Source organism: Loxodonta africana, chromosome 2 (assembly GCF_030014295.1).
Source record: "Loxodonta africana isolate mLoxAfr1 chromosome 2, mLoxAfr1.hap2, whole genome shotgun sequence".
NCBI lineage: Eukaryota > Metazoa > Chordata > Mammalia > Proboscidea > Elephantidae > Loxodonta > Loxodonta africana.
The window spans coordinates 124,450,802-124,477,028 of record NC_087343.1 but is presented as its reverse complement, the minus strand read 5'-3'; the positions used below and the strand labels follow the sequence as shown (position 1 = coordinate 124,477,028).

Genomic DNA, 26,227 nt, shown 5'->3' with positions numbered 1-26,227 from the left:
CCTTGATTAGAATGCTGGCACCACCCAGTAAATACTAGCTATTACCACTTAGCCCTACTTTGACATTATTTCTTCTGCAAACTCCATTTTAACTATATGAATTTCCTTGATAGCGTTCAAAGGTAGCTTGCTTTTTATTGTGCCTAATGACCTACCTATTCATTATCAACAAGATCATACCCTACATTCAGTCCTGTAAAATCCTTCAGGCTACCTCGGACAGAAATTCTGTCTTCCTCCTTAGATCTCCTATAGCCCTTGTCTTTTTCTGCCTCCTCATTATGTGTGCTTATCGTCTCTCCAGCCAGACTGCTTCTCAAGAAAAGAAAATGTGTCCTAATACCTTGGTAACCACCACAGTACCTACACACAGTAATCAGGACAACACATCCTAAAACATAACATACGCTGCTAGTCTTTTATCATTGAACTGAGTCCCAGACCTATTAGAGATCCATAATCTGAACCCCAGTTCTTATTTCTTATCCCTTTTATACTGATTTACTTAATCAGGCTCTTCCTCACACAGTTCTGTTCTGGTAACCTTGTATGTTTGAATAAATACACATAGATATTTGTATATACATATGTATTGTGTATGTCTACCTCTCCCTCCCTCTCCCCAAAAAGCTGCTGGTAGGATATACCCTGAGAGGTTAGAGATTAGAAATGGGAAGAGTATCTTCTACTTTTCACCTAGTACCTTTAATTTTCACTGTTAGCATGTATTACTTTTAACAAAAAAATACAAAACAAATACACATATATATAAAATGCCTTTTACTGTGTCAACTTGATTTCTGTCCATTCTTCAAGGCCCACTTCAGCCCTGCCTCCTCCCTAAGGCCCTTGTGATAATTTGTATGCACAGCTTTCTTTTTCTTTTTAACACCATTAAGATACAATTAACATATCATACAATTTACCTGTTTATAATGTACAATTCAACTTTTTAGTATATCACAGTGTTGTGCAGCCATTACCACAATATAATTTTAGAACATTTTTGACTTCTAAAAAGAAAGCCTGTACCCATTAACAGTCACTCTCCATTCTTCCTCAGTCCCCAGTCCTAGGCAGTCACTAATCTATCATCTGTCTATGGATTTGCCTGTTCTGGACATTTCTTAACTAAATGGAATCATACAACATTTACTCTTTTGTGATTGGCTTCTGCCTCTTAGCACCATATTTTCAAGGTTCATCTATGTTGTAGCATGTTAGTACTTCATTCCTTTTTATGGCCGAATAATATTCCAGCCACATTTTATATCCATTCAGTTGATGGACATTTAAGTTGTTTCTACTTTTTGGCTATTACGAATAATGCTGCTGTGAACATTCCTGTACAAGTTTTATATAGGCATGTGTTTTCATTTCCCTTGGGTGCAGTATGCCTAGGAGTGAAATTACTGGGTCATATGATACCTCTATTTTTAACCTTCTGAGAAACTGCCAAAATGTTTTCCAGAGTGGCTGCCCCATTTTACATTCCTACCAGGATGTATGACAATTCCAATTTTTCTACCTCCCCACCTACACTGGTTATTTTCTGTCTTTTTGGTTTATATCCATTCCAGTGGGTGTGAAGTGATATCTCATTGTGGTTTTAATTTGCATTTTCCTGAATGCTGACGATGAGCATCTTTTCATGTGTTTATTGGCCATGTGTATATTTCTTTAGAGAAATGTCTATTCAGATTCTTTGCCTATTTTTTAATTGGGTTATTTGTCTTTTTATTATTGAGTTAGTTGTAAGAGTTCTTAATTGTTTTTCACAGGGCAGCAATTGTTTATTTTCATGAAGTTCAGTTTATCAGTTTTTTTTTTCTCTTAAATGGCTTGTGTTTTTGTTTCCTAGCTAAAAAATCTTTGCCTAACCCAAGGGCACAAAGATTTTCTGCTGTGTTTTCTTCTAGAAATTTTATAGTTTTAGCTCTCATATTTAAGTCTATGCTCCATTTCAGTTTATTTTTGAATATGATAGGTAAAGGTTGAGATATACTTCTTTTGTGCACAGCTGTCTAGTTGTTCCAGCACCCAGAGCTTACTTACAGTCCCCAACCACTATGACATCCTCCCTCCCAGTCTTGAGTATGTGGTATTGTACAAGTCATTTAAGTCTTCTAAGTCTCCTACTTAACATGAGGTTCTCGTAAGAATTAGAATGTATGTCAGCACCCGGTGCAATGTCTGGCACATAGACAATCAGTGATAGCTGTGACTATTAATATTGGCAACAATTACTCTTCAGATTTCTCATTCTTTCATTTTGCTAATATTTATTGAGCACCTGTTACATATGCTGGGGATATGTTAGCAAACAAAGTAAACCAGGTTCCTGTTTTTATGGTGACTACATGACGGCAGTGGGAGTGGACATGCTATTCATTAATTTACAAATCACAAGGAATGATATTAGTATAAACATTTCATTTAAAATCTAATTTTAAATAGCATTAAAATTAATGATGCATTTTGGTGCAGCTCTAAAGCTTGCAGTTGATATCAAAGCACTCTAGTGTTATGTTTTTGGGGAAACCCTGGTGGCGTAGTGGTTAAGTGGTACAGCTGCTAACCGAAGGGTTGGTAGTTCACATCCACCAGGCGCTCCTTGAAAACTCTATGGGGCAGTTCTACTCTGTTCTATAGGGTCGCTATGAGTTGGAATCGACTCGATGGCGCTGGGTTTGGGTATTATGTTTCTTAAGTGTAATATGTTAGTTTAAAAATTAGGTTCTTATAATGACTTAGAAGAGGAGTTGGTCAGCCTTGGAAGCATAAAAAGAATTGTAGAGACAAACACTAGAAGAGTATTCCAACATCATCTAAGAAGAGCATGCCCTGAACCAGATCACACATATTCCTAGGAGATGAGGCATCCAGCCGTCACTGTCAGAGGAAACAAGCAACTGAGATGGCTTGTCGTGCTTCACCTGCTCGGAGTCCCTGTGCTCGAACAAATTTTAGATTAAGATATCATCTCCCACATAAATTGCCTATAGGTCCAGAATGTACTGGTGACCCACCATGAACTTGTAACCCACTTAATGGTTCTGATCTCTTAAATAAAGTCGTCTAAGGATTAAGTTCTTAAAATGTGTTTTTTTACATAATGTGGCTTTAAGTGCCCATTGAATGAATGGCTTTTGTGGGAAGTGTTGAGGGCAGGTCATGGGCTTTGGAGTTAGAACTGGAATTTTATTCTTGCTTTTCTTTAATAGCTGTAAAGCCTTAGACAAGTTATTTAATGTCTCTGATCCTTACTTTCTTTATGCTCTGTTTACAGCATTATTGTTAGCATTAAATGAGATCGCTTTTACTAAGTGCCTGGCCTGGGCACTTTTTATTTCTGTTCATTCATCCGCAGTGTAAACTATAGTGAGTTTTACTTATTCAGATTTTTTTTTTTTTCAGAATCGTCTAAAAGAAATTGAACAAAATCTCTCTAAAATAATGAGACTTGACAATGAAATTAAAGCTTTGGAGAGCAGAAAGAAGCAAATGGAGAAAGATAATAGTGAACTGGAACAGAAAATGGAAAAGGTTGTGGCAGTAGAATTTTTTCTTCAGAAATTTGGGGTTATTATAATGAACCTGAGATTTGCTACCCACATTTTGAAAAAACAAATATAGATCTTGATGCTTGTGTTACCTGTATATATGTATTAAAATTAAGAGTATTGAATAAATTTTGGTTCATATGCCCTACCTCGAAGCGAACTTACCTTCTTATAGCTATACATTAAAGCTTTTTGTTTTAATTTTATCCAGGTATTTCAAGGGACTGACGAGCAACTAAATGATTTGTATCGCAATCACCAGAGGACAGTAAGAGAGAAAGAGAGGAGATTGGTAGACTGTCAACGTGAACTGGAAAAATTAAACAAAGAATCCAGGCTGCTCAATCAAGAAAAATCCGAACTACTTGTTGAACAGGGTGGGACAGAGTGTTTACTGGTCTTTTTTCCTGCTGTAATAATTATGCATTTTCTGAATGAATGATGAATATCCAGGGAAGTATGCTGAGTGAAAATGGAGGGCAAGTTAGTGGTGGCTAGAGGTGGGAAGTAGGGTGGGCCGAGGAGAGAGGTGAATGTAGTTATGGTTATAAAAGTCAACAAGAGAGATTCTTACGGTGTAGGAACTGTTCAGTATCTTGACTGTCATGTGGATATATGAGTCTATGCGGGTGATAAAATTATATAGAATTTAATATACACACACAAATGAGTACAGGTAAAACTAGGGGAACGGAATAAGATTGGTGGATTGTATGCCAATATCCTGTTGTGATATTATCCTATAGATGTTATCATAGAGGGAAACTGGGCAAAGTGTACAAGGGATCTTTGTATTATTTCTTAAAACTGCATGTAAATCTGTAATTATCTCAATTTTAAAAAATAAGTTTAAAAAAAAGAATTATTGTGGTCATGATTTTTAAAGGTCGTCTACAGCTACAAGCAGATCGCTATCAAGAACATATCCGAGCCAGAGATTCATTGATTCGGTCCTTGGCAACACAGCTAGAATTGGATGGCTTTGAGCGTGGACCATTCAGTGAAAGACAGATTAAAAATTTTCATAAACTCGTGAGGGAAAGACAGGAAGGGGAAGCCGAAACTGCCAACCAGTTGATGGTAAATATTTTGAAACACAGTGTTTGTTATTTTCTTTTGTTGCTGTCAGATTCTCTAGTTGCATTGGTTTAATTTTCAGATGGACCCCATTTTAGCATATTTTTACATCAGTGATAGAGTAGAATCTGCTATAAGCTAGAAAAAAAAAATTCACGGAAGCAAAATTTTTAAGTTGTAAGGATAAAAATGTGAAGAAAATGCAGATCTATTCTTTTTGTTTGGTTGATAAGTAAAATTTCTTTTTAAAGCTAATTTTCTCTGGGTGATGGTCATTTTTGTTTTAATACTTCCTGTATTTTCCTCAGTGGACATGTGTTACTATTACAGTGAAGAAATTTTTTTGTAATAAATTGTTTACTAAAAAATTATTAATGCTCTAAATTTTTCATATGTGTGTTTAGAATGATTTTGCAGAAAAAGAGGCTTTGAAACAAAAGCAGATAGATGAGATAAGGGATAAGAAAATTGGACTGGGAAGAATAATCGAGCTGAAATCAGAAATCCTAAGTAAGAAGCAGAGTGAGCTGAAAAATGTGAAATATGAATTACAGCAGTTGGAAGGATCTTCAGACAGAATTCTTGAACTGGAGCAGGAACTCACAAAAGCTGTAAGATATTATTTGAATAATCTAATAATTTTAAGGTGTAAGACATTTATAACCTTGCATTCTAAAGTATTTTGCTAATCCTAAGATTATGGCATTTAATTTAAAAATGTCAACCTTGTTTATTAATCTTGTGTTAAATGAAGTCACCTGAATGTCTTTATCATTCAACTCTTTGGCTCTTGAACCTGGCAAGTTGAACGTTAGAATTACCTAGGGAGGTTTTTAAAAACACTTATGACACCTATGCTATCATTAGATTTATATTGACTTTGACTGCCATGTGAAGAACATACTATAGGGGAACCTAATTAAATGTAAAGGAGCCCTGGTACAGTGGTTAAGTGCTCAGCTGCTAACTGAAAGGTTGGTTATTTGGACCCACCAAATACTCTGTGGGAGAAAGATGTGATAGTCTGCGTCCACGAAGATTACAGCCTTGGAAACCCTATGGGGGCAGTTCTGCTCTGTCCTAATGAGTCACTATGAGTTGGAATCGAGTCAGCAGCAACAAGCTTTGGTTTTTTGTTTTTGTTTTTTTTAATTTTTATTGTGCTTTAAGTGGAAGTTTACAAATCAATTCCGTCTCTCACATATAAACTTATATACACTTTACTACATACTCCCACGTAGTCTCCCCACAATGAGTCAGCCCACTCCCTCCTTCCAGTCTCTCCTTTTGTGACCGTTTTGCCAGTTTCTAACCCCCTCTATCTTCCCATCTCCCCTCTGGTCAGAAGATGCCAACATAGTCTCAAGTGTCCACCTGATACAAGTAGCTCACTCCTCATCAGCATCTATCTCCAACCCATTGTCCAGTCCAATCCATGTCTAATGAGTTGGCTTCGGGAATGGTTCCTGTCCTGGGCCAACAGAAGGTTTGGGGACCATGACCGCCAGGGTCCTTCTAGGCTCAGTCAGACCATTAAGTCTGGTCTTTCTATGAGAATTTGGGGTCTGCACCCCACTGTTCTTTTGCTCCCTCAGGGGTTCTCTGTTGTGTTCCCTGTCAGGGCAGTTGTCAGTTGTGGCCGGGCACCATCTAGTTCATCTGGTCTCGTGATGTTGTAGTCTGTAGTTCATGTGGCCCTTTCTGTCTCTTGGGCTCATAATTACCTTGTGTTCTTGGTGTTCTTCATTCTTCCTTTGATCCAGGTGGGTTGAGACCAATTGATGCATCTTAGATGGCTGCTTGTTAGCATTTAAGACTGCAGACCAGGCTTTAGTTTTTACGCTATGAACACCTTGGTTAAAGACTGCTTGTCTAAGTAAAAAAGCAAATATTTTGCCTTGAGGTTCTACACATGGCAGATTTTATATGGTTATTGCTATCCTGTGGCATTTTCTGTGGTAGGAACTTTCTTAGCCCATTTCTTCTTTTTAAGAATTTCCATATTTTCTCTTGTTCCTTGCTTCTAATTTGTCCCCTCCCCTCACATCTCTGCAACCAAAGTAGCCACCTTAGTCCATCTTGATAATTTTGGTTTTCCTTAAAGCATGTATAACACATGTTTTTTCTCTAACTGAATAAAAGCAAACAATATTTTCACTATTCTAAGGAGCTTTTCTAAGGAGTTGATTTCTAATATATTTTGTCACTGTCGCAATTCTTACACAGAATGTATAAACCTGTGCGTTTGTTTGAATTATTAGGAACGTGAGCTAAGCAAGGCTGAGAAAAACAGCAGTGTAGAAGCCCTAAAAACAGAAGTAATGAGCCTTCAAAATGAGAAAGCAGACCTGGATAGGACCCTGCGTAAACTGGACCAGGAGATGGAGCAGTTAAACCATCATACCACAACACGCACCCAGATGGAGATGTTGTCCAAAGACAAAGTAAGACTTTTTTTTCCTTTTATTTTGAAAGCTTTATTTTTTAAGCCTGGAACTTTAATCAATCTAGCATATGTTTTTCTTGATATATTATGGAGATAGCAGACTTTATTTTTAAAAGATCTTTTTTACCTACAGGCTGACAAAGATGAACAAATCAGAAAAATAAAATCTAGGCACGGTGATGAATTAACTTCGTTGTTGGGATATTTTCCCAACAAAAAACAGCTTGAAGACTGGCTTCATAGTAAATCGAAAGAAATTAATCAGACCAGGGATAGACTTGCCAAATTAAAGTAAGTAATTGCAATATTTGGAGATAAAAGTTCTCTTATTTCATGCTTTAATTTTTAATTGTTTTAAAATCATTTATTGTCATGAAATGGTATATCTTGTTAATTGACTTTAGTTCTCCTATAAATTTACAAGTTAAGTAAAATGTTAATGGGAGTCATTTAGGATACAAAACTTTTTAGACCTCTTATCATTTAGCATAAGAGGTCTAAAAAGTTTTGTAGACCTAAGCAAGAGGATTAAGATTCTGAAATTCTCTTTTCATTTCTGTGAGTAATCCTGTTTTCTCTAATGTCACTGTGAATGGTGGTTGCATAAGAGGGTCAAAATTTCCATACAGATTTTTGAGGAAGATAACAGGTTTGGCTTTGGCTGTGTTAAATTTGTGTTTCTTATGGAAATATCTGTTAGAGAGTAGAATGTTGGAGTCTGAAGTTCAAAAGATTGGGATTTTTGCTATATAAGTGATATAAAAAAAAAAAAAAACCACTGCTGTTGAGTCAATTCTGACTCATGGCGACCCTATAGGACAGAGTAGGACTGCCTCAGTAGAACTGAGTTTCCAAGAGCACCTGGTGGATTCGAACTGCTGACCTCTTGGTTAGCAGCCGTAGCACTTAACCACTATGCCACCAGAGTTTCCATAATATAGGCTATGCCACCTTGAGGGAGGTATGCAAAAAGAAGAGAAGGGGTTACAGTCAGATCCCTGGGAAACACCAACGTTTAAAATGTTGGCAGGCAAAGAAAAGGAAGGAGCAAGTGAAGGAAACTGGGACATGCCCAGGGGGCCAGGGTATCAGCCAGAGAGGAGTGGTATCTGGGACGCCTTGAGAAGATAGTCCTTCAAGAATGGGGTCAAGAACATTTGCTGCTGTTAAGAAGTTGAGTAAGATGAAGACTGCACTTGGCACTTAGGTCATTGGTGACTTCAATGAGAACAGTGCTCAGTGGAGGTTAGGATGATGGAAGTATCGTCTACATCAGTTATATTCTTCCAGATTTTTACCGTGACCCACAGAGGGGCTTATCATGATGAAGAGTACGTGTACACACACATTTATCTCAAATTCCTCAAAATAGCACCTATCCTTACTATGTACAATCTACTCTGATATATTACATTCTATTCTGTTTCATTTTGTAAAACATGCTGAGTACAGAGCATTAAATTAATTCTATGACTTGCTAGAGTATCATGAACCTGCAAATTGAAAAACTGTGATGTGTGTGGGCATTGTGGTTGGTTAAGATGATGCTAAGAGTTGGAACAGAGAGAAATTATACTGGTGAACAAGTTCTTGATGAATGAGAGGGAATGAGTGACCAGGAGGTAAGTAGATGACAGCAACAAGGGGAGGACCAAAAAAGGGGGGGGAGTTCTATAGAACGGTAAACAAACAAAAAAACCGAACCCATTGCTATTGAGTTGAACTGCCCCCATAGGGTTTCCAAGTAGCACCTGGTGGATTCAAACTGCTGACTTTTTGGTTAGCAGCTGTAGCTCTTAACCACTACACCACAAGTGTTTCCTACAGGAGGGTAGGGAAGTATCGTGAAAGGGACCAAAAGGAATTAGGAGGATGTTCTCCTCTCCTCTCTCCAGTAATCGCAGCAAGCATCTTCTGTTTGCTGAGGTTCTCAACCTGGAATCTAAGACCATGAAGCCCCGGAAACTAGGCAGAATTTTGACTATTCACTCTTTCTGGGAGCAGGCCCATGACCAGGGTTGGCAGGCAAGTCATTGTCCTTGGAGGAGAGTTAAGGCAGAAGTGGCCTATTGCCATGACTTCTAAAGAGAGTATTTGACTGTAGCAGACCTTTGTAATACTTGTTGACAGAATTTGTCTTGTATCTACCTACTCAAACTTTTCAAGCTTATTTCTCGTAGTTTAAAATTATAATACACATTTGTTCTTATTTTAGCAAAGAGCTAGCTTCAGCTGAGCAAAATAAGAATCATATAAATAATGAGCTAAAAAGAAAAGAAGAACAGTTATCCAGTTATGAAGACAAGCTCTTTGATGTTTGTGGTAGCCAGGATTTTGAAAGTGATTTAGACAGGCTTAAAGAGGACATTGAAAAATCCTCAAAACAGCGAGGTAAGTTACCTGCTTTACATGGCCAAAGTACTTTGACACATTTGAATTTTCATTCAGAGGTAACTATTAAGGATGAAGATTTAAAAACCCTCTAGAGCCAGATGGCTCAAGTTTCACTTCTGGTTCCACAGCTTGCTTGCTATGTGACTTTGGGCAAATGATTGAAAGCTTCCTATACTTGAGATACATCATGTGTAAAATGAGGACAATATTACCAATCACCCAAGGCATTAGAGAGTCCCTGGATGGTGCAGTTATCATGCTCAGCTGCTAATTGAAAGGTTGGAGGTTCCAGTCCACCCAGAGGCATCTGAGAAGAAAGGCCTGGTAATCTACTTCTGAAAAATCAGCCATTGAAAACCCTATGGGGCACAGTTCTCTGCTCTGACACATACGGGGTCACCATGAGAGGGTATCAACTTGATGACAGCTGGTTTGTTTTTCACGTAGAACTGCCCCATAGGGCTTCCAGGGAGTGGCTGGTGGATTTGAACTGTTGACCTTTTGGTTAGCAGCCGGAACTCTTAACCACCAGGACTCTAGGCAGGAGGGAGGAGTAAATGCGATTATAGGTGTAAACCCTTACAGAGTGCCTGGCACATAGTAAGCTCTCAAATGCTGAATTCTATTATACTTTATGTGTGTTAACAAAAATAATTTATACAAATTTGAGTGTATTGTATGTTTGGAAAGAGGATTTAAATATCAGAGAATTTTTATTTCTTTTATAAAGTGTTTATGAAACAAGAATAATAATCATATATTTACAGAAAATAGTATAACCATATTGACAAAACTTTATATTCTTCTCACTGGAGGTATTTTTATTTTCTTAAAATAGCCATGCTGGCTGGAGCCACGGCAGTTTACTCCCAATTCATTACTCAGCTAACAGATGAAAACCAGTCGTGTTGCCCTGTCTGTCAGAGAGTTTTTCAGACAGAAACTGAATTACAAGAAGTCATCAGTGATTTGCAGTCTAAGCTGCGGCTTGCTCCAGATAAACTTAAATCAACAGAATCAGAGCTAAAGAAAAAGGAAAAGCGGCGTGATGACATGCTGGGACTTGTACCCATGAGGTGAGAATAGAGATTTATTGTTAACGTACCCATCCAGTGCCTGGCATATGATAGATATTCAGTAAGGATATGTTGAGTGATTAAAAATTAAAGTCAGAATTCTGAGCAAGTATGCTGTATCTCATGTTATTTATTTGATAAGAAGAAACAATTATTTTGTCAAAGACAAACTTGTTTCTTAAACTAGTCATGGGGTGGATATAGTCTTATGTTTGTTTAATTCCTGAGACCGGTCTCGAGGGCATAAATTTTGACATTTAGAACTGTTTGCTGGTAATACCACTTCTAAACCCAGCAGAAGAATTAAGGTACTGAAAAGCTCTCCTAAAAGGCACATTTTAAACTATATTTTTATGTCTTTTCCCCTTTCAAAAAGAATGAATCATAGATGATTTTTGTTGTTTATGTTTTCCCTCATTTGTACAAGAAATTCAGATGATGGTCTATTTATAAACAAAATCATGCAGGAACTACGTAATGATTGCCTTAGTGTTGCCCAGGACAGACAGCACAAGTCTGGTCACAGAGACCAATAAAACATGACCCCCAAAAGCTAATGGTCTATTAAGGAGACAGGCTCTCAGAATTGTACATTTAGAAAGCAAACTTAATAAAGTGCATAATTGGTTCAAACAAATACATTAGTTAAGAAGAGAGGAAGCCAATGGGCCACAGAATGAAAAAAAGACTTTGAGAATGAAGGAGAAGGGGGGGTGTAAAGCAATAGAGAAGTTGGTCCAACTAAGTTAAGAGGAGGAAATCAGACCATTGTGTGCAAAAGGAAGGCGAGCAGAACCTATGCTGTAGTAGAAATGTTACCTGGAGTTTGGGTAAATTATTTGTAGGGATTTAGTCTCATAAGTTGGGAGGATAGGGCCATATTATGTTCAGGCCTACTTAGGACTGTCGCTGATAGGTGATGAGGAACTATCCTAAGAGATTTAATGAAAGATGTGTTTTAAGAATTTCAGCAGATCAGGGCGAGAAAAAGTCTAGAAATAGAAAAACCAGGAGAGCATGTTGTCTTGGAAAACCAAGGAGAAGTTTCAGGGTCTAAGAAGCTTTGTGGTTCCGAGCCTCCGAGATGGCCCCCAATCATCCCTCCCTCTTGGTACTTACATTCTTGTATAACTTCCTTCCACATTGTTCTAGGATTGATCTGTGTAATTAATAGAATGCAACAGAAGTGATAGCATACCCCTTTCAAACTTAGGTTATATAAAGCACTGTCGCTTTCTGCTCACACAAGTTCACTTCCCCTCCCCTCCGACCCTTCATTCCCCCAAATGAACGGTCAGTAATGAATTAACAACAGAGGACTTTTTTTGTTTTTAAGTGAACAAGCAGTAGCCTAGGTGTGGTCAGACTGATTTCTAATTTTAGCTCTGCTGATGACCTTAGGTATGTCACTTCACTCATCTGGGCCTTAGTTTCCCCCATGTAAAGTGAGGGGGTTGACTTAGATGATCATTAAGCTTCCTTCCAACTCTGATGATAGCATAGCTCACTACCGTCATACATCCCCTGGGGTCACTATCAGAGATAGCATACAGGTCTATCCAAGAAAGTTACTCAGAGGAGAGTTACTATTGGTGAAGAGGGGTAAAGTAACAGGAAAGGTTATATTTATGAATGTACTATTTGTCTTTCACCTGTAAAATATACCCTTGGTGCCAACACTATGATGAGACGGGTTTGTTCATTCAACCAGTATTTACGTAATAGGCCTCTGCTGGGGTCCTGGTAATACAATAGTAAACAAAGTAGACAGTCTGCCCTGGTGCCTTAGTGTGGCAGGGGTGAGGTAGGTGGAGAGACAGGTAACAAACAAGTAAACATATAGTATGTCAGATGATCATAAGGCAGGCAGCAGGGTAAAGAAATAGGGAATGCTGGAGGGATGGAGATAGGGGAGTGGTCGTGAAGGTGGCATTGGAACAGAAATCTGAGAGAGGTAAAGGAGCCAGCCATGCAGTTGTCCAGGAGAAGAGCATTCTAGGCAGTACAAAGTCCCTGAGGCACCTTTGGCCAAAAGGCCAAAGGGGAAGGTGGTAGAAGTTGAGCTCAGAGAGGTAGTAGGGAGCCAGATCTTGCTTATCCTCTTTGGGAAAATAATATTTTCATTTAAAGCCCCAAACTTACCAACACTTAGTATGAGATCAGCATTGTGAATGAAATCTCAACTGAAAATACATATGTTTATCATTTTGCCTAGTAACTGACTCAGGTACATTTATTTTAACACCTCACTTAAGTAAAAATTCAGTATTTTCTCCTACTCCAAAGTTTTTTTTTTCCAGCATCATTTATAGTGGATCATCTGCATACAATCCCCTTAGAGAAGGAACGCTGTCAAAAATAAAAGGCGAATTGAGTTTCTGAAAAACAAAACAAAAAAGACAAAACCCTAATAGGTTTTAAAAGCCCATTCTCTCTGGAAGTTGTTTTTTTTTTTTTTTTTAATTTTTATTGTGCTTTAAGTGAAAGTTTACAAATCAAGTCAGTCTCTCATATTAAAATTTATATAAAACCAAAAAAAACCAAACCCAGTGCCATCAAGTCGATTGCGACTCATAGCGACCCTATAGGACAGAGTAGAACTGCCCCATAGAGTTTCCAAGGAGCGCCTGGCGGATTTGAACTGCCAACCCTTTGGTTAGTAGCCATAGCACTTAACCACTACGCCACCAGGGTTTCCAAAAGTTTTATATACACATTGCTATATACTCCTAGTTGCTCTCCCCCAAATGAGACAGCACACTCCTTCCCTCCACTCTCTTTTCATATTCATTCCACCAGCTTCTGGGCCCCCTCTGCCCTCTCATCTCCCCTCCAGACAGGAGATGCCCACATAGTCTCATGCATCTACTTGATCCAAGAAGCTCACTCTTCACAAGTATCATTTTCTATCCCATAGTCCAATCCAATCCCTGTCTGAAGAGTTGGCTTTGGGAATGGTTCCTGTCTTGGGCTAACAGAAGGTCTGGGGACTGTGACCTGTGGGGTCCTTTTTGTCTCAGCCCATTAAGTCTTGTTTTTACAAGAATTTGGGGTCCGCATCCCACTGCTCTCCTGCTCCCTCAGGGGTTCTCTGTTGTGTTCCCTGTCAGGGCAGCCATCAATTGTAGCTATTCTTCTTCTTAGTTATTTTTAGCATCTTAGATAATCATTCAAAGAGGGCACCAAAATCTGGACCATATTGATAAAGCTTTTTTTTTTTTAATGTAAAAATTAAAATTGTAAGGATGCCTATAAAAAACTGAAACTCGTTGCTGTCACGTCCATTCAGTCCTATAGGACAGTGTAGAACTGCCCCATAGGGCTTCCAGGGCTATTAATCTTTATGGAAGCAGACTGTCACATCTTTCTCCCTCAGAGCAGCTGGTGGTTTTGAACTGCTGACCTTTTGGTTAGCAGCCAAGTGCTTTAACCACTGTGCCACCAGGGCCCAAGGATGCCTGTAGTTCTCCCCAAAGATGTCCCCAGCCCTTAATTCCCAAGTAATGCTTGGCTGTCATTGAGCCATCATAGCTTTGGTCACTTTTTAGGTACTGGGCACGTAATTTAAGACCAAATTCTAGTCTGTGACCACAATATTCAGGAAGTAACGTGAGCATGGAATTGCTCACAGCCTGCATCCTTCATATTTACTCTCTGAAATTTCATTTCTGTTGTATAAAAAATTATAGGTCTTGTATTGCCGCACATTAGTTCAGGTTTTCATTTCTTGGTCATAGTATGGATTTTTTTTTTTTATTCATCATTAATAGCAGAATGAAAGAGCTAATCCTTCAGTTTCTAGTTTTTCACTCATTTATTACATGATGTCCATTGGAGACTAATTTATCAGACTGATTTAATTTATTATACAAATTTAATTTAAAATAAGAATTTGGAATTTTTACAGAATAAACTTACTGATAGTTTAAAGATTAAATACAAGTTTTATTGCTTCAGAAGTATCAACAAAAGTAATCATGGGTTGCCAGTTTTTGCACCTTAAACCAAAGTAACTTTGTCTGAGTAGGTTCCTTTCTTCTCCTCTGCCTATTTTTATGACCTTTTAATTTTTTTATTTTGAAGACTTATAGAGAAAATAGTACAGAGAATTCACATATATTCTTCACCTAGTTTTTCCTAATGTTAACAATTTATGTAGCCATGATACAAGTACCAAAACCAGGAAAATTAGTTACTGGTATAATAGTGTTAACTAAACTACAGACCTTAGTCAAATTTTACCAGTTTTGCCATTAATGTCCATTTTTCTGTTTCAGGATCCAATCCAGGGTCCAACATTGCATATAGTTGTTAATTCTTCTTAACCTATTGCCGTCGAGTCAATTCCGATGCATAATAACCCTATAGGACAGAGTAGAACTGCCCCATAGGGTTTCCAAGGAGCAACTGGTGGATTCAAGCTGCTGACCTTTTGGTGAGCAGGCAAACACTTAACTGCTGTGCCACGAGGGCTCTATTTCTTGTTGGCCCCCTGCAATCTCTAACAGTTCCTCCATCTTCCCTTGTCTTTGATGACCTTGACACTTTTGATGAGTATCGTCAGTTAATTTGTAGAATATCTCTTAGTTTGGCAAACAGCACAGGAAGAATTACTAGAAGCAAAATCTAATAGATGCTAAAATCTGAAGGCAAAAGTTTGAGGAGAAATAGGATATTTGCAGAGCCTCAAAGTATCTCTCCTAAGATATTTATTAATTACAAAGAGAAAAATAGTAACTTTACAATGGAAAAAGCTGGCTTACACCACCTTAACCAGGTGAATAAGGTTAATATCACCAGTGATAAGACATAGTGACATCACTTACCCGCTTATATGATGCCCTGAGAAGGATGCAACATCACTTCTATGGTATTCTTGCCCAAAATGCATAACCTCAATCTAACTATGAGAAAACATCAAATAACTTATTTTTAATTGCATATTTTCTGTTAAGGCAAAGCATAGTGGACTTGAGGGAGAAGGAGATACCAGAACTGAGAAACAAACTGCAGAATGTCAATAGAGATATACAGCGTCTAAAGAATGACATAGAAGAACAGGAAACACTCTTGGGTACAATAATGCCTGAAGAGGAAAGTGCTAAAGTATGTCTGACAGATGTTACCATTATGGAGAGGTTGCAGGTAAGTTTATTGTCATTTAAAGCAAAAAAAAAAAAAAAAACCTGTTCCATAGTGATTTGAAATGGAAAGTGTTAAGAGTGAGTAGCTAGTGCTGAGGTACAGGTTTTGTTACCTGAGGTACAGGGAGCAATTACTTAGTTTTCATTCCTGAGCTTAAAATTTTTTATTCAGAAATTATGGGAATTAATTCTGTTTTTCATTTTTAGTCTGCTTTTGTTTACATTATTCAAATTACTAAAAATTAATTTCACTTTTACCCTATTAAACTTTGCTAAAATTATATCTGGAAACAGTTACAAGTTTAGATTTTTAAAAATAATTCATAATAGCAGTCTTTAGAGATTTTGAATAATGATAATGCATTAAGTTTCTCAAAGAAAATAACTTTCTTATGTTCTTAAGATGGAACTTAAAGATGTTGAAAGAAAGATTGCACAGCAAGCAGCTAAGCTACAAGGAATAGACTTAGATCGAACTGTTCAACAAGTAAACCAGGACAAACAAGAAAAACAACACAAATTAGATACAGGTAATATAGTCCATTTCCTCATATACCCATGAAGACTTCAGCATTCCCAGTACATACTTATTACTGTACATTTTGTGCCTACTACATGGACAAGGAACTGTGTTCTTCTTTACCGGTCAACAGTATATTCACTCTCTTTTCTCAAAAGCCTTCTCTGTTTCTGTGCTTTGCACAACGGTTGAATGATGGAAGAGTATCAGATACGCTGTACTCTTTCTGAACCATACCTGCTCTCTGAGCCTCACCTCTGAGTGGCCAGGAGGGGAAAGGATGGGACAGCTGGCAGGTTTGGAGACTCAAGAGGTTCTTGTTACACTTCTGTTGCAGTGGGTGGGATCCACAGAAACTCAGCCTTTGTGGATTCCATAGACCTGTAAAAACTAGAAGGATGCTACTCATGGTATTTTTTGTATCCTTACATTAATCGTTTTGTCAATATGTTTTTGTGCAGTTTCCAGTAAGATTGAATTGAATCGTAAGCTTATACAGGACCAGCAGGAACAGGTTCAACAGCTAAAAAGTACAACAAATGAACTAAAATCAGAGAAACTTCAGATATCCACTAACTTGCAGCGCCGTCAGCAACTGGAGGAGCAGACTGTGGAATTATCCACTGAAGTTCAGTCCTTATATAGAGAGATAAAGGTAAGAACATTCATATATGTTTGGTTTTTTAACTAGGTCAAATATGTGAGATGCCCTTTTTTGGCTTAGTAACTAGAACTAAGGTTATTGTGAGATCCAAATTAGAATGGTATAATATTATTTTGCATGGCTCTAGAATGACAGAACTTATACTAATGGGTAAAGATTTTTAGTAGAAGGATTTTGGCCATGATAAAGAAGAACTAGTTACCTGGTTAAGTAGTGAACTTATGTTATTTGGGGTGGTCGGGTTAATCTGCTCTTTAGGATCCTAGTTTACACAGGAGTTTTTGCTTATCTACAAATTCTATATCTATAGCAGACAAAAAAAAAAAAAAACCCAAACCCACTGCTGTCAAGTCGATTCTGACTCATAGTGACCCTATAGGACAGGGTAGAACTGCCCCATAGAGTTTCTAAGGAGCGCCTGGCAGATTTGAACCGCTGACCTTTTGGTTAGCAGCCACAGCACTTACCCATTACGCCACCAGGGTTTCCCCATAGCAGATACTGCTTGTCAATCATAGTACTCTTTGCATTTGATTCCAGGTAATGTCTCAGAGTCCTTCCCCATACAGTGAGCAGGCACCGAGTTCAGACATGGAATGGAACCCATTTGCCATCTCTTATCTAGATTATTCAAATCTAAGACTCAACCAATTAAATTCATGAACAGTTTTAGAAACAGCAATCTAGGGTTTCATAATTATACAGACTCATTCAGCAAGTGCTAAATACGTTACTGAACCTCTATCAATAGTGTAAACAACAACAAAGTAAAATTTATGCAGAAAAAAAAAAGATCTATATGGGATCAAATTGACAACAACTTGAAAGGTTAAGGTTAGTTGGGGGCAATGAGTTTACGTTAATAGGAGAGAAAACCCGTTGCCCTGGAGTTTTTTCCCACTCATAGTGATCCTATAGGACAGGGTAGAACTGCCCAATAAGGTTTAATAGGGGAAACAACACAGAAAAAGAAGTAAGAATAGCTGCACAACTTGAACAATGAAATTGGTGTCACTGAATTGTACATGTAGAAATTGTTGAATTGGTGTATGTTTACTGTATATTTTTAACAATAAAAATAATTACTGTATTTATTTCTTGGATTTTTTGGGTTACAAATTACCAGTGGCTTAAGGTATGATATAGAATAGTACTGCCTTCTATAACTTTTTACTGTCTATAAAGCACTTTGACATTAAACCATTCATTGTCTCAGCAACCTCATTGAGATAGATGACTAAATCACCTTTTTATAGAAAAAGAAATTGAAACTCACAGCTGTGCCATGCCCAAGTTCATGTAGCTGATAAGAGGAGGGTTAATTTTCTGGGATGTCTTCTGATGCCGAAGACATTTGACCTCCCACCATACCATACCACTTCCCACTATGAAAAAATTACACCTACTTAGAAGTAATACTAAATATAATTGTATATACTGTTATAGATTTGATAGATATTTCAAGATCTTAAAATGTTTGAGGATCATTGTTTTGAACAGTGGTTATCACGTAACTATGCTGTCAAGATGTTACAAGGCCAAATAATGGGAACTTCTGATTAATAAAAGTTTATTTGAAAGCCCCCTTCCTTCCAAAATAAGTGTGGGCACACCAGCATCAATGTACCAATACACTTTTATTACCATAAGATATCTGCTTATCCTTAGCAGACTGACCTTAAGGATGAAAGTGTTTTACTGTCATTTTCCCACCTGTAAAAGAGAGACCTGGTCTGAATGAGCTCTCCTGTTGTTCGATCACACAGCACTGACTGAGCCCCTACAACCTCTTGTCTGAAGCCATATGCTAATATAATGAGAAACAGGTGGCCTAGATTAAGGAGCATGTCAGTGGCTGAGGCAGGATAGCATGGCGGTTAAGAAAGTAGACTCTGGAGCTGGACCTGGGTTTGAATCTTGGCTTCTTCATTTACTGGCTATTGTGACCCTGTACAAGTCATTTTGTATGCCTGTTTGGTTATCTGAAATATGGGGATGAAGATGATAGTACCGTCTTCATAGGGTTGTTGGAAGAAGCACATACTTTGATTTTTAAGCCTAGCACATTAGTAGGTATTTTTCATATGAATGTAAAGTTTGCTACCTAAAATAAGATAATGGAATGATACATAAGACTTTTGTTTTTTATATTTTTAGGATGCTAAAGAGCAAGTAAGCCCTTTGGAAACAACATTGGAAAAGTTTCAGCAGGAAAAAGAAGAATTAATCAACAAAAAAAATAAAAGCAACAAAATTATACAGGATAAAGTAAGATTTCACTTATTTACTTATCAAATATATATTAAATTTATTAACTATTATGTTCATAGCACTGTGTTGGAGACTGTTATTTCACATGAAATTAACATTTAAGAGAAATAGTATTTTAAGATTTGTGATATAATTTTGATATAGAATAAGAATTAAACTTAAAATATTTTACTTTTTAGTTTAAAATAGAAGAATTGAGACTATTTAATCCAATCCCATAGGTGATAAAGGGACTTGCCTGAGATCATAAAATTTGGTGGTGGTGTAAACTGAAACCCAGGGCTCTTAACTTGTGACTCGGCATTTCACTGTGTTCTATAAAGTTTTTTGTTTTTTTTTTTTTTTACCTTAAGGTAAGATAATTTTCTTGGAAATAAATCTTAAATGTCCTGATCCCAGTCAGTGTAAATTTAATAAATGTTTTTCCACAGCTGAATGATATCAAAGAGAAGGTTAAAAATATTCAGAGCTATGTGAAAGACATTGAGAATTATATTCAAGATGGGAAAGATGACTATAAGAAGGTAATTTCAAACTCAAAATTATGTTTTTGGTTATATTTTTATTTTATGTGCTTAAAGAATTTTCTTTTTTGTAGCAAAAAGAAACTGAACTTAATAAAGTAATAACTCAACTAAGTGAATGCGAGAAACAAAAAGAAAAGATAAATAAAGAAATGGGGATCATGAGACAAGATATTGATACACAGAAGGTAGGTCTTTTTTGCTAGTGGCTTATGATATCACTTATACTAATAACATTCTTTTCTTTATTTTTTACTTTTATTTTCATAGCAGATTCATTGAGTAAAAATGCAATCAGTAGAGAAAAGCAATTCCAATAAATATTCTTTTATTCTTTCCATATTTTTCATTTTTTTTTTTAATAGAAGACCTACTTGTTAAAAGCAAAAAACATAAAAGTTCAGAGTCTCCCTCCCCTTCTCCCAATTCCTAGCCTCGTTCCTAAATGTCATTACTGTTAACAATTCTTATTTGTTCTTATAGAAGCTTTTTATTCATATAGATAGATGGATGGGTATATTTAGATAGATGGCTGGGTGTATAGATGCATTTTCTCTATTTAAATTTGCATTTACAGATGGGATCATGCCATTCATGTTGTTCTGCACTTTGCTTTTTATACTTAATGCAGTTTGATCTTTGCGTGTCAACTCACAGATCTACCACATTCTTTTTAATGGTTATACACCCACTCCTCACTTACTGACATGGTTAGGTTCCAAAGACCAGGTCCTTATGGGAAAATCTGTGTTATGCAAAAATGGAGGAGGACCACATCAGATCACAAAATGGAAGATGACTACATCATTGCACAACTACCAAATCCCATCATTACATAACTGCTAAACCACTGAGAATCATGGCCCGGCCAAGTTGACACATACCTGTAACCATCACAACCAGTGTTACTCTTGCCTCGCACCATTCACGTTTACAACTGCCAGATGTATACCATTAATGCACAAAATAGATAGTAGATTTTTTACTGTTGTCGCAAATGCAGAATGTCTGATAATGAGATAATCGATAAGTAAGGAGTAGGTGTAAAACATTCCATTTTGTGTATGCACCATAACTTAAGTTGATTACTTTTTTTTTTTATGGCAAACTATATGGCAGTCCATATCCTGCATATGTCTGTATCATTTCTTACGCTAATAATGCATTCTTAAAGGTTGTCTAAGGAAAATAAATATTAAGTGATTTTTCAGTTGATTCCTATGCCATTTATATTCACTATTAAGTAAATTAATTTCCACGTTATAATTTAAATCACATTAAGAAGCTGTCTTCAACGTGACTTATGCAAGAAGGCATGGTAGTTATGTCTTTAAAAGTCACACTATTTCTCCCTTCCTGCTGTTTTAAACAAATTTTGCTATTTGAATACTGTGATGGTTAAGGTTATATGTCATCTTGGCTGGGTCATGCTTCTCAGTGGTTTGGCAGTTATGTAATAATGTAGTTATCCTCAATTTTGTTATATAATGTAATCATTTCCATGATGTGATCAGCCAATCAGTTGTAAGAGGCGTTTTCATGGGGGCCTGGCCAGCATCCAATATATATATGGATGTTCTGGCAAACTTCGCTGGCTTTTGCTCATTCTGGATCCTTCAGCTGTCATCATCTGACCTGTTCTTTGGACTGGAGCCATCGGCTTGCCATCTTACCTGCCAATCTTGGATTCGTCAGCCCTAGCAGTCTGTCATCTGACTTGCTGATCTTGGGTTCATTGGCCCCTGCAACTACGTGAGTCAGGAGAAGCCTTCAGCCTGACACCTGACTCACAGACTTGGGACTTTCCAGCCCCTGCAACTGCATGAGCCATTTCCTTGATGTAAATCTCTCTCTTTGTCTCTGTCTCGGTCTTTCTCTCTCTCTGTACCTATATATATATACACATGAACACATAAGCTTTACTGATTTTGCTTCTCTAGAGAACCCAGCCTAAGACATTTAGTACTGAGAGTGGATCTAGAGAGACAAAATTGTAAAGATGAGTTTTCTAAATTGGTTCTCAAGCCTGGTTAGTCTTAGAGATGTTCATGACACTGCTTCCTGTAGTAAAGAGGGCACTGCTAATCCATGGCGTGTGGTGGCAATAGAAATAATCAAAATATTACCACCAATAGATCGAGTATTGGTGGGAGGCAAGGCTCTAGATGATCACGTTTGATACTTTTTTACAATTTTGTCAGAATGAGAGTATAAGGAAGCTAGTTGGTCCTGCTTTCACTAGTCAAAGTGATGAAAGAAAGATGAGCTCAGGGCTTCAGGCTTAAAATTCAAGTGCCACATAAACATCCTCAAAGTTGCCGTTTGTGCTGTGAAAGAAAGCCTTATTTCATGTAGTGACAGAGCTGATGATGTCGAAAACCAAACTCAGAGTCTTATCCTAAGAGTGGCTGAATTACGTCAGTTGAATTCCTAACCTCAACTGGTATCTGAAGTTAAAGCGAGGGCATTGCTTGGGAAGAAACAGGATCCTGAAACTTGAGATGGGGGCATATGGGCAGATAATCAGGAAGCTTGGGACACTGAGCCCCTAAATTTTTGTGCCTGCCAACAAAATTATTAGCCCCTTCACCCCCGTCTAATGAGATTAACCCAGCTGTGTTTGAAAAGCCTCTAAGATATCTCCTGGGGCAGCATCTGAGTCATTGCCTGGGGCATTACCTGAGGCAGATGCCTTACAAGACATTGACGAATGTTGTCAAAACACTCCCCACCACCCATTTTTGCTTGTAGACCGATAACTAGACTTGAGTCCCAGCAAGCCCCAAAAGGTGAAATACAAAGTGTGACCCAGGAGAAGATACACTGTATTCCAAAAGAACTGCTTGACTTTTCTGATACACTCAAACAGAAACCTGGGGAGTATGTGCGGGAATGGCTACTAAGGGTGTGGAATAATGGTACAAGGAACATAAAGTTGAATCAGTCTGAGTTTATTGATATGAGCCTACTAAGCACAAATTCTTCATTCAGTGAAGAATCTTACAGTTCTTTGGTTGGCTTGCTGAAGCATGTATTATGCAATGGCCTACACTAAATCCAGTTGAAGTACCAGACCTGCCTTGGAATACTGTAGAAGAAGGTATCCAAAGGCTTAGGAAAATTGCCATGTTAGAGTGTAATTATCAGGTTAGACCCACAGACCCACACATGGAGTGCCCAGAGGACAGCCTTTTACACGATGGTAAGGAACAAATTTGTGAAGGGAGCCCCAGCATCCTTGAAGACTGCTGTCATTGATATTTTATTTCAGACTTGACAGAACTGCCCTAGCTGAATTAAGATACCTAACTACAATGGTGCTAATTGGGCCCCTGTGGTGGTAGGGGCCATGTGGCAGCACTCCATCAACAAAGACAAGGTGGGCATGGTTACTATAATGGATAGTGGAGTCAAAGCAGTAATTGAAATAGTCTGATTTGTATGGACTTAATAGCATTGCCTACTTAGTCATGGTGTCCCTAGGAGTGAAATAGATGGAATATCTACTAAATATTTACTTGATCTGTACAAGTGGTAGAATTCTAGGTCACGTGAACAGCAGCCTAACTCGAATTGCCAGAATAGAGAGACATGGCTCCTCCATCAGTTTCCACCAGTTTATAGACACACAACCCCTTGAATGAAGGGGAGGCCAGGTCCCCTTGAGGAAGGACACCACTACACTGCCAGAAATTTGTGCTGTTAATCTTTCTCCCATCCTTCCCTAAAGGGGTCTATGGCCCTTTATAAGAGTGACTGTTCATTGAGGAAAAGGAAATAATCAGACTTTTGGAGGATTACTGGGTACTGGCTAAACTGAGACTAATTTCAGGAGACTGAAAATATCACTTTGGCCCATGAGCAGAATGGGGGCATGTGGAGGTCAGGTTATTAATGAAGTCTTAGCTCAGGTTCGTCTCACAGTGGGTCCAGTGGGTTCCCAAACCCATCCTGTAGTGATTTCCCCAGTTTCAGAATGCATAATTGGAATAGATATACTCAGCAATTGGCAGAACCCCCACAATGGATCCCTGACAAGTGGAATAGGAGCTATTATGGTAGGAAAAGCCAAGTAGAAGCCATTAGAACTGCCCCTTCCTAGGAAAATAGTAAACCAAAAGCAATACCACATTCCTGGAGGGCTCGCAGAGATTACTGCCACCATCAAGGCCTTGAAGGATGCAGAGGCGGTGATTATCATCATATCCCCATTCAACTCCCCTATTTGGCCTGTGCAGAAGACAAATGGATCTTGGAGAATGACAGTGAATTATCAAAAATTTAACTGGGTGGTGATTCCAGTTGCAGCCGCTGTTTCAGATGTGGTTTCATCGTTTGAGGAAATTAATACATTTCCTGGTACCTGGAATGCGGCTATTTATCGTCTTTTTCTTGATTCTGGTTTTGAAGGAACACCAGAAGCATTTTGCCTTCTGCTAGCAAGGTCAGCAGTACACCTTCACTGTCTATCCACAGGAGACCTGGTGGTGTGGTGGTTAAGCATTTGGCTCCTAACCAAAAGGTCAGCAGTTCGAATCCACAAGCTGCTCCTTGGAAACCCTGGGGAGCAGTTCTACTCCGTTATATAAGGTCACTATGAGTCAGAATCGACTGGGCAGAAGAGGGTTTTTTTTTTTTTTTTTTTTACAGGTGCAACCTCAGGTATATCAACTCTCCAGCCGTGTGTCATAATTCACTCTGCAGGGACCTAGATCACCTTTCCCTTCCACAAGACTTCACACTGCTCTGTTACATTGATGGCATTATGCTGATTGCGCCCAGTAAGGAAGAAGTGTCAATGACTGTGGACTTATTGGCAAAATGTTTGTGTGCTAGAGAGTGGGAAATTAATCTGACAAAAACTCAGGCACCTATCGTCTCAGTGAAATTTCTAGGAGTCCAGCGGTGTGGGGCATGTCAAGATGTTCCTTCTAAAATAAAGGATAAGTTACTACCTCAGGCTTCACCCACAACTAAAAAGGAGGCACAATACATGGTAGGCCTCTTTGGATTTTGGAATCAACATACTCCTCCTCTGGGTGTGCTACTCCAGCCTGTTTATCAAGTGACTTAAAAAGCTGCTCAAAAAGAGAAGGCTCTGCATTAGGTTCAGGGTGCCCTGCACCCGGCTCTGCCACCTAGGCCATATCATCCAGCTGATCCAATGGTGCTTGAAATGTCAGTGACAGATAGAGATGCTGTTTGGAGTCTTTGGTAGCCCCTTTTGGTGAATCATTGCACAGACCCTTTGGATTTTGGAGGAAAGCTCTGCCAGCCTTTGCAGATAACTACTCTCCATTTGGGAAACAGCTTTTGGCTTGTTACTGGGCCTTAGTAGAGACTGAATACTTAACCATGGGCCACCAAGTCACCGTGCAGCCTGAACTGCCCATCATGAACTGGATATTTTCTGACCCACAGAGCCGTATGAGAATGGGGTTTCTTTTTGGGGTGATGAAATGTTTTAGAATTAGATAGTGATGATGGTTGTGCAAACTTGTGAGTATATTACTCATTGCTGTTGAGCTGATTCCAACTGAGTGATCCTGTAGGGTTTCCAAGGCTGTAAATCTCTGTGGAAGCAGACTACCACATCTTTGTCCCAAGAAGCTGCTGGTAGTTTCAAACTGCTGAACTTTCTGTTAGTAGTCAAGTGCTTTAACCACTGCGCCACCAGGGCTTCCTTGTGACTATATTAAAAACCACCAAATTGTACACTTAAAAGGATGATAATGTGTTGCTGTCAAGTCAATTTGAACTCATAGAGACCCTATAGAGACCCAGAGTAGAACTGCCCCATAGCGTCTCCAAGGCTGTAAATCTTTACAGGAGCAGACTGCCACATCTTTCTCCCAAGGAGTGGCCTGTGGGTTTGAACTGTTGACCGTTTGGTTAGCAGCTGAGTGCTTAACCACTGCACCACAAAGGCTCCAAACCCATTGCCTTCAAGTTGATTCCAATTCATAGCAATCTTATAGGATAGGGTAGAGCTGTCTCATAAGATTTCCAAGGCTGTTATCTTTATAGAAGCAGACTGCCACATTTTCTCCTGTGGAGCGACTGATGGGTTTGAACCACCAACTTTTCAGTTAGCAGCCAAGTGCTTAACCACTGCCACCAAGGCTCTTTATAATGATGATAAGGTAGTAGTATTACCACTGTTTTATCTGCAAGCTGAGACTCAGAAGTTAGACTTATTTGGCCAAAGTCATCCAATTTGTAAGTGGTAGAGCTGGGATTTGAGCCAAGACTACCTGACTTCAAAGTCTTTGCTCTTTAACTACCATGCTAGATATACTGCTTTTCTAAACTAAAGTAAGGATAGTAGAAGCTAATCTAAAAGAAAGAAATATCTAGCCTTTAGTTACCAGGCAAACAGACCAGAAGCAATGGTAATTTATGCCAAAAATCAGTCTCACCTAAAAAATTGATAGCACTTTGGAGACTCCTTTGATGTAGTCATAAAAGCAAATTCAAGTATTGTCTAATAGCAGATGACAGCAGGCAATGGCAAATTAGGTAGCTTTGGCAACAAAGGTTTTGGTTTT

General features: G+C 38.3%; 1 protein-coding gene across 1 annotated transcript in view; it reads left to right on the top strand.

The window, feature by feature from the left end:
• Positions 1 to 26,227, top strand: part of RAD50 (RAD50 double strand break repair protein) — a 90,401-nt gene that overhangs the window by 31,180 nt on the left and 32,994 nt on the right. Inside the window, exons 6-19 of the mRNA XM_003405022.4 lie at positions 3,418 to 3,546; positions 3,775 to 3,940; positions 4,450 to 4,643; positions 5,045 to 5,251; positions 6,902 to 7,084; positions 7,220 to 7,377; positions 9,302 to 9,477; positions 10,319 to 10,556; positions 15,512 to 15,701; positions 16,104 to 16,230; positions 16,682 to 16,875; positions 19,042 to 19,152; positions 19,587 to 19,679; positions 19,754 to 19,867. Coding sequence (XP_003405070.1) covers positions 3,418 to 3,546; positions 3,775 to 3,940; positions 4,450 to 4,643; positions 5,045 to 5,251; positions 6,902 to 7,084; positions 7,220 to 7,377; positions 9,302 to 9,477; positions 10,319 to 10,556; positions 15,512 to 15,701; positions 16,104 to 16,230; positions 16,682 to 16,875; positions 19,042 to 19,152; positions 19,587 to 19,679; positions 19,754 to 19,867 — 2,280 coding nt within the window. The remainder of the gene's footprint in view (positions 1 to 3,417; positions 3,547 to 3,774; positions 3,941 to 4,449; positions 4,644 to 5,044; positions 5,252 to 6,901; positions 7,085 to 7,219; positions 7,378 to 9,301; positions 9,478 to 10,318; positions 10,557 to 15,511; positions 15,702 to 16,103; positions 16,231 to 16,681; positions 16,876 to 19,041; positions 19,153 to 19,586; positions 19,680 to 19,753; positions 19,868 to 26,227) is intronic.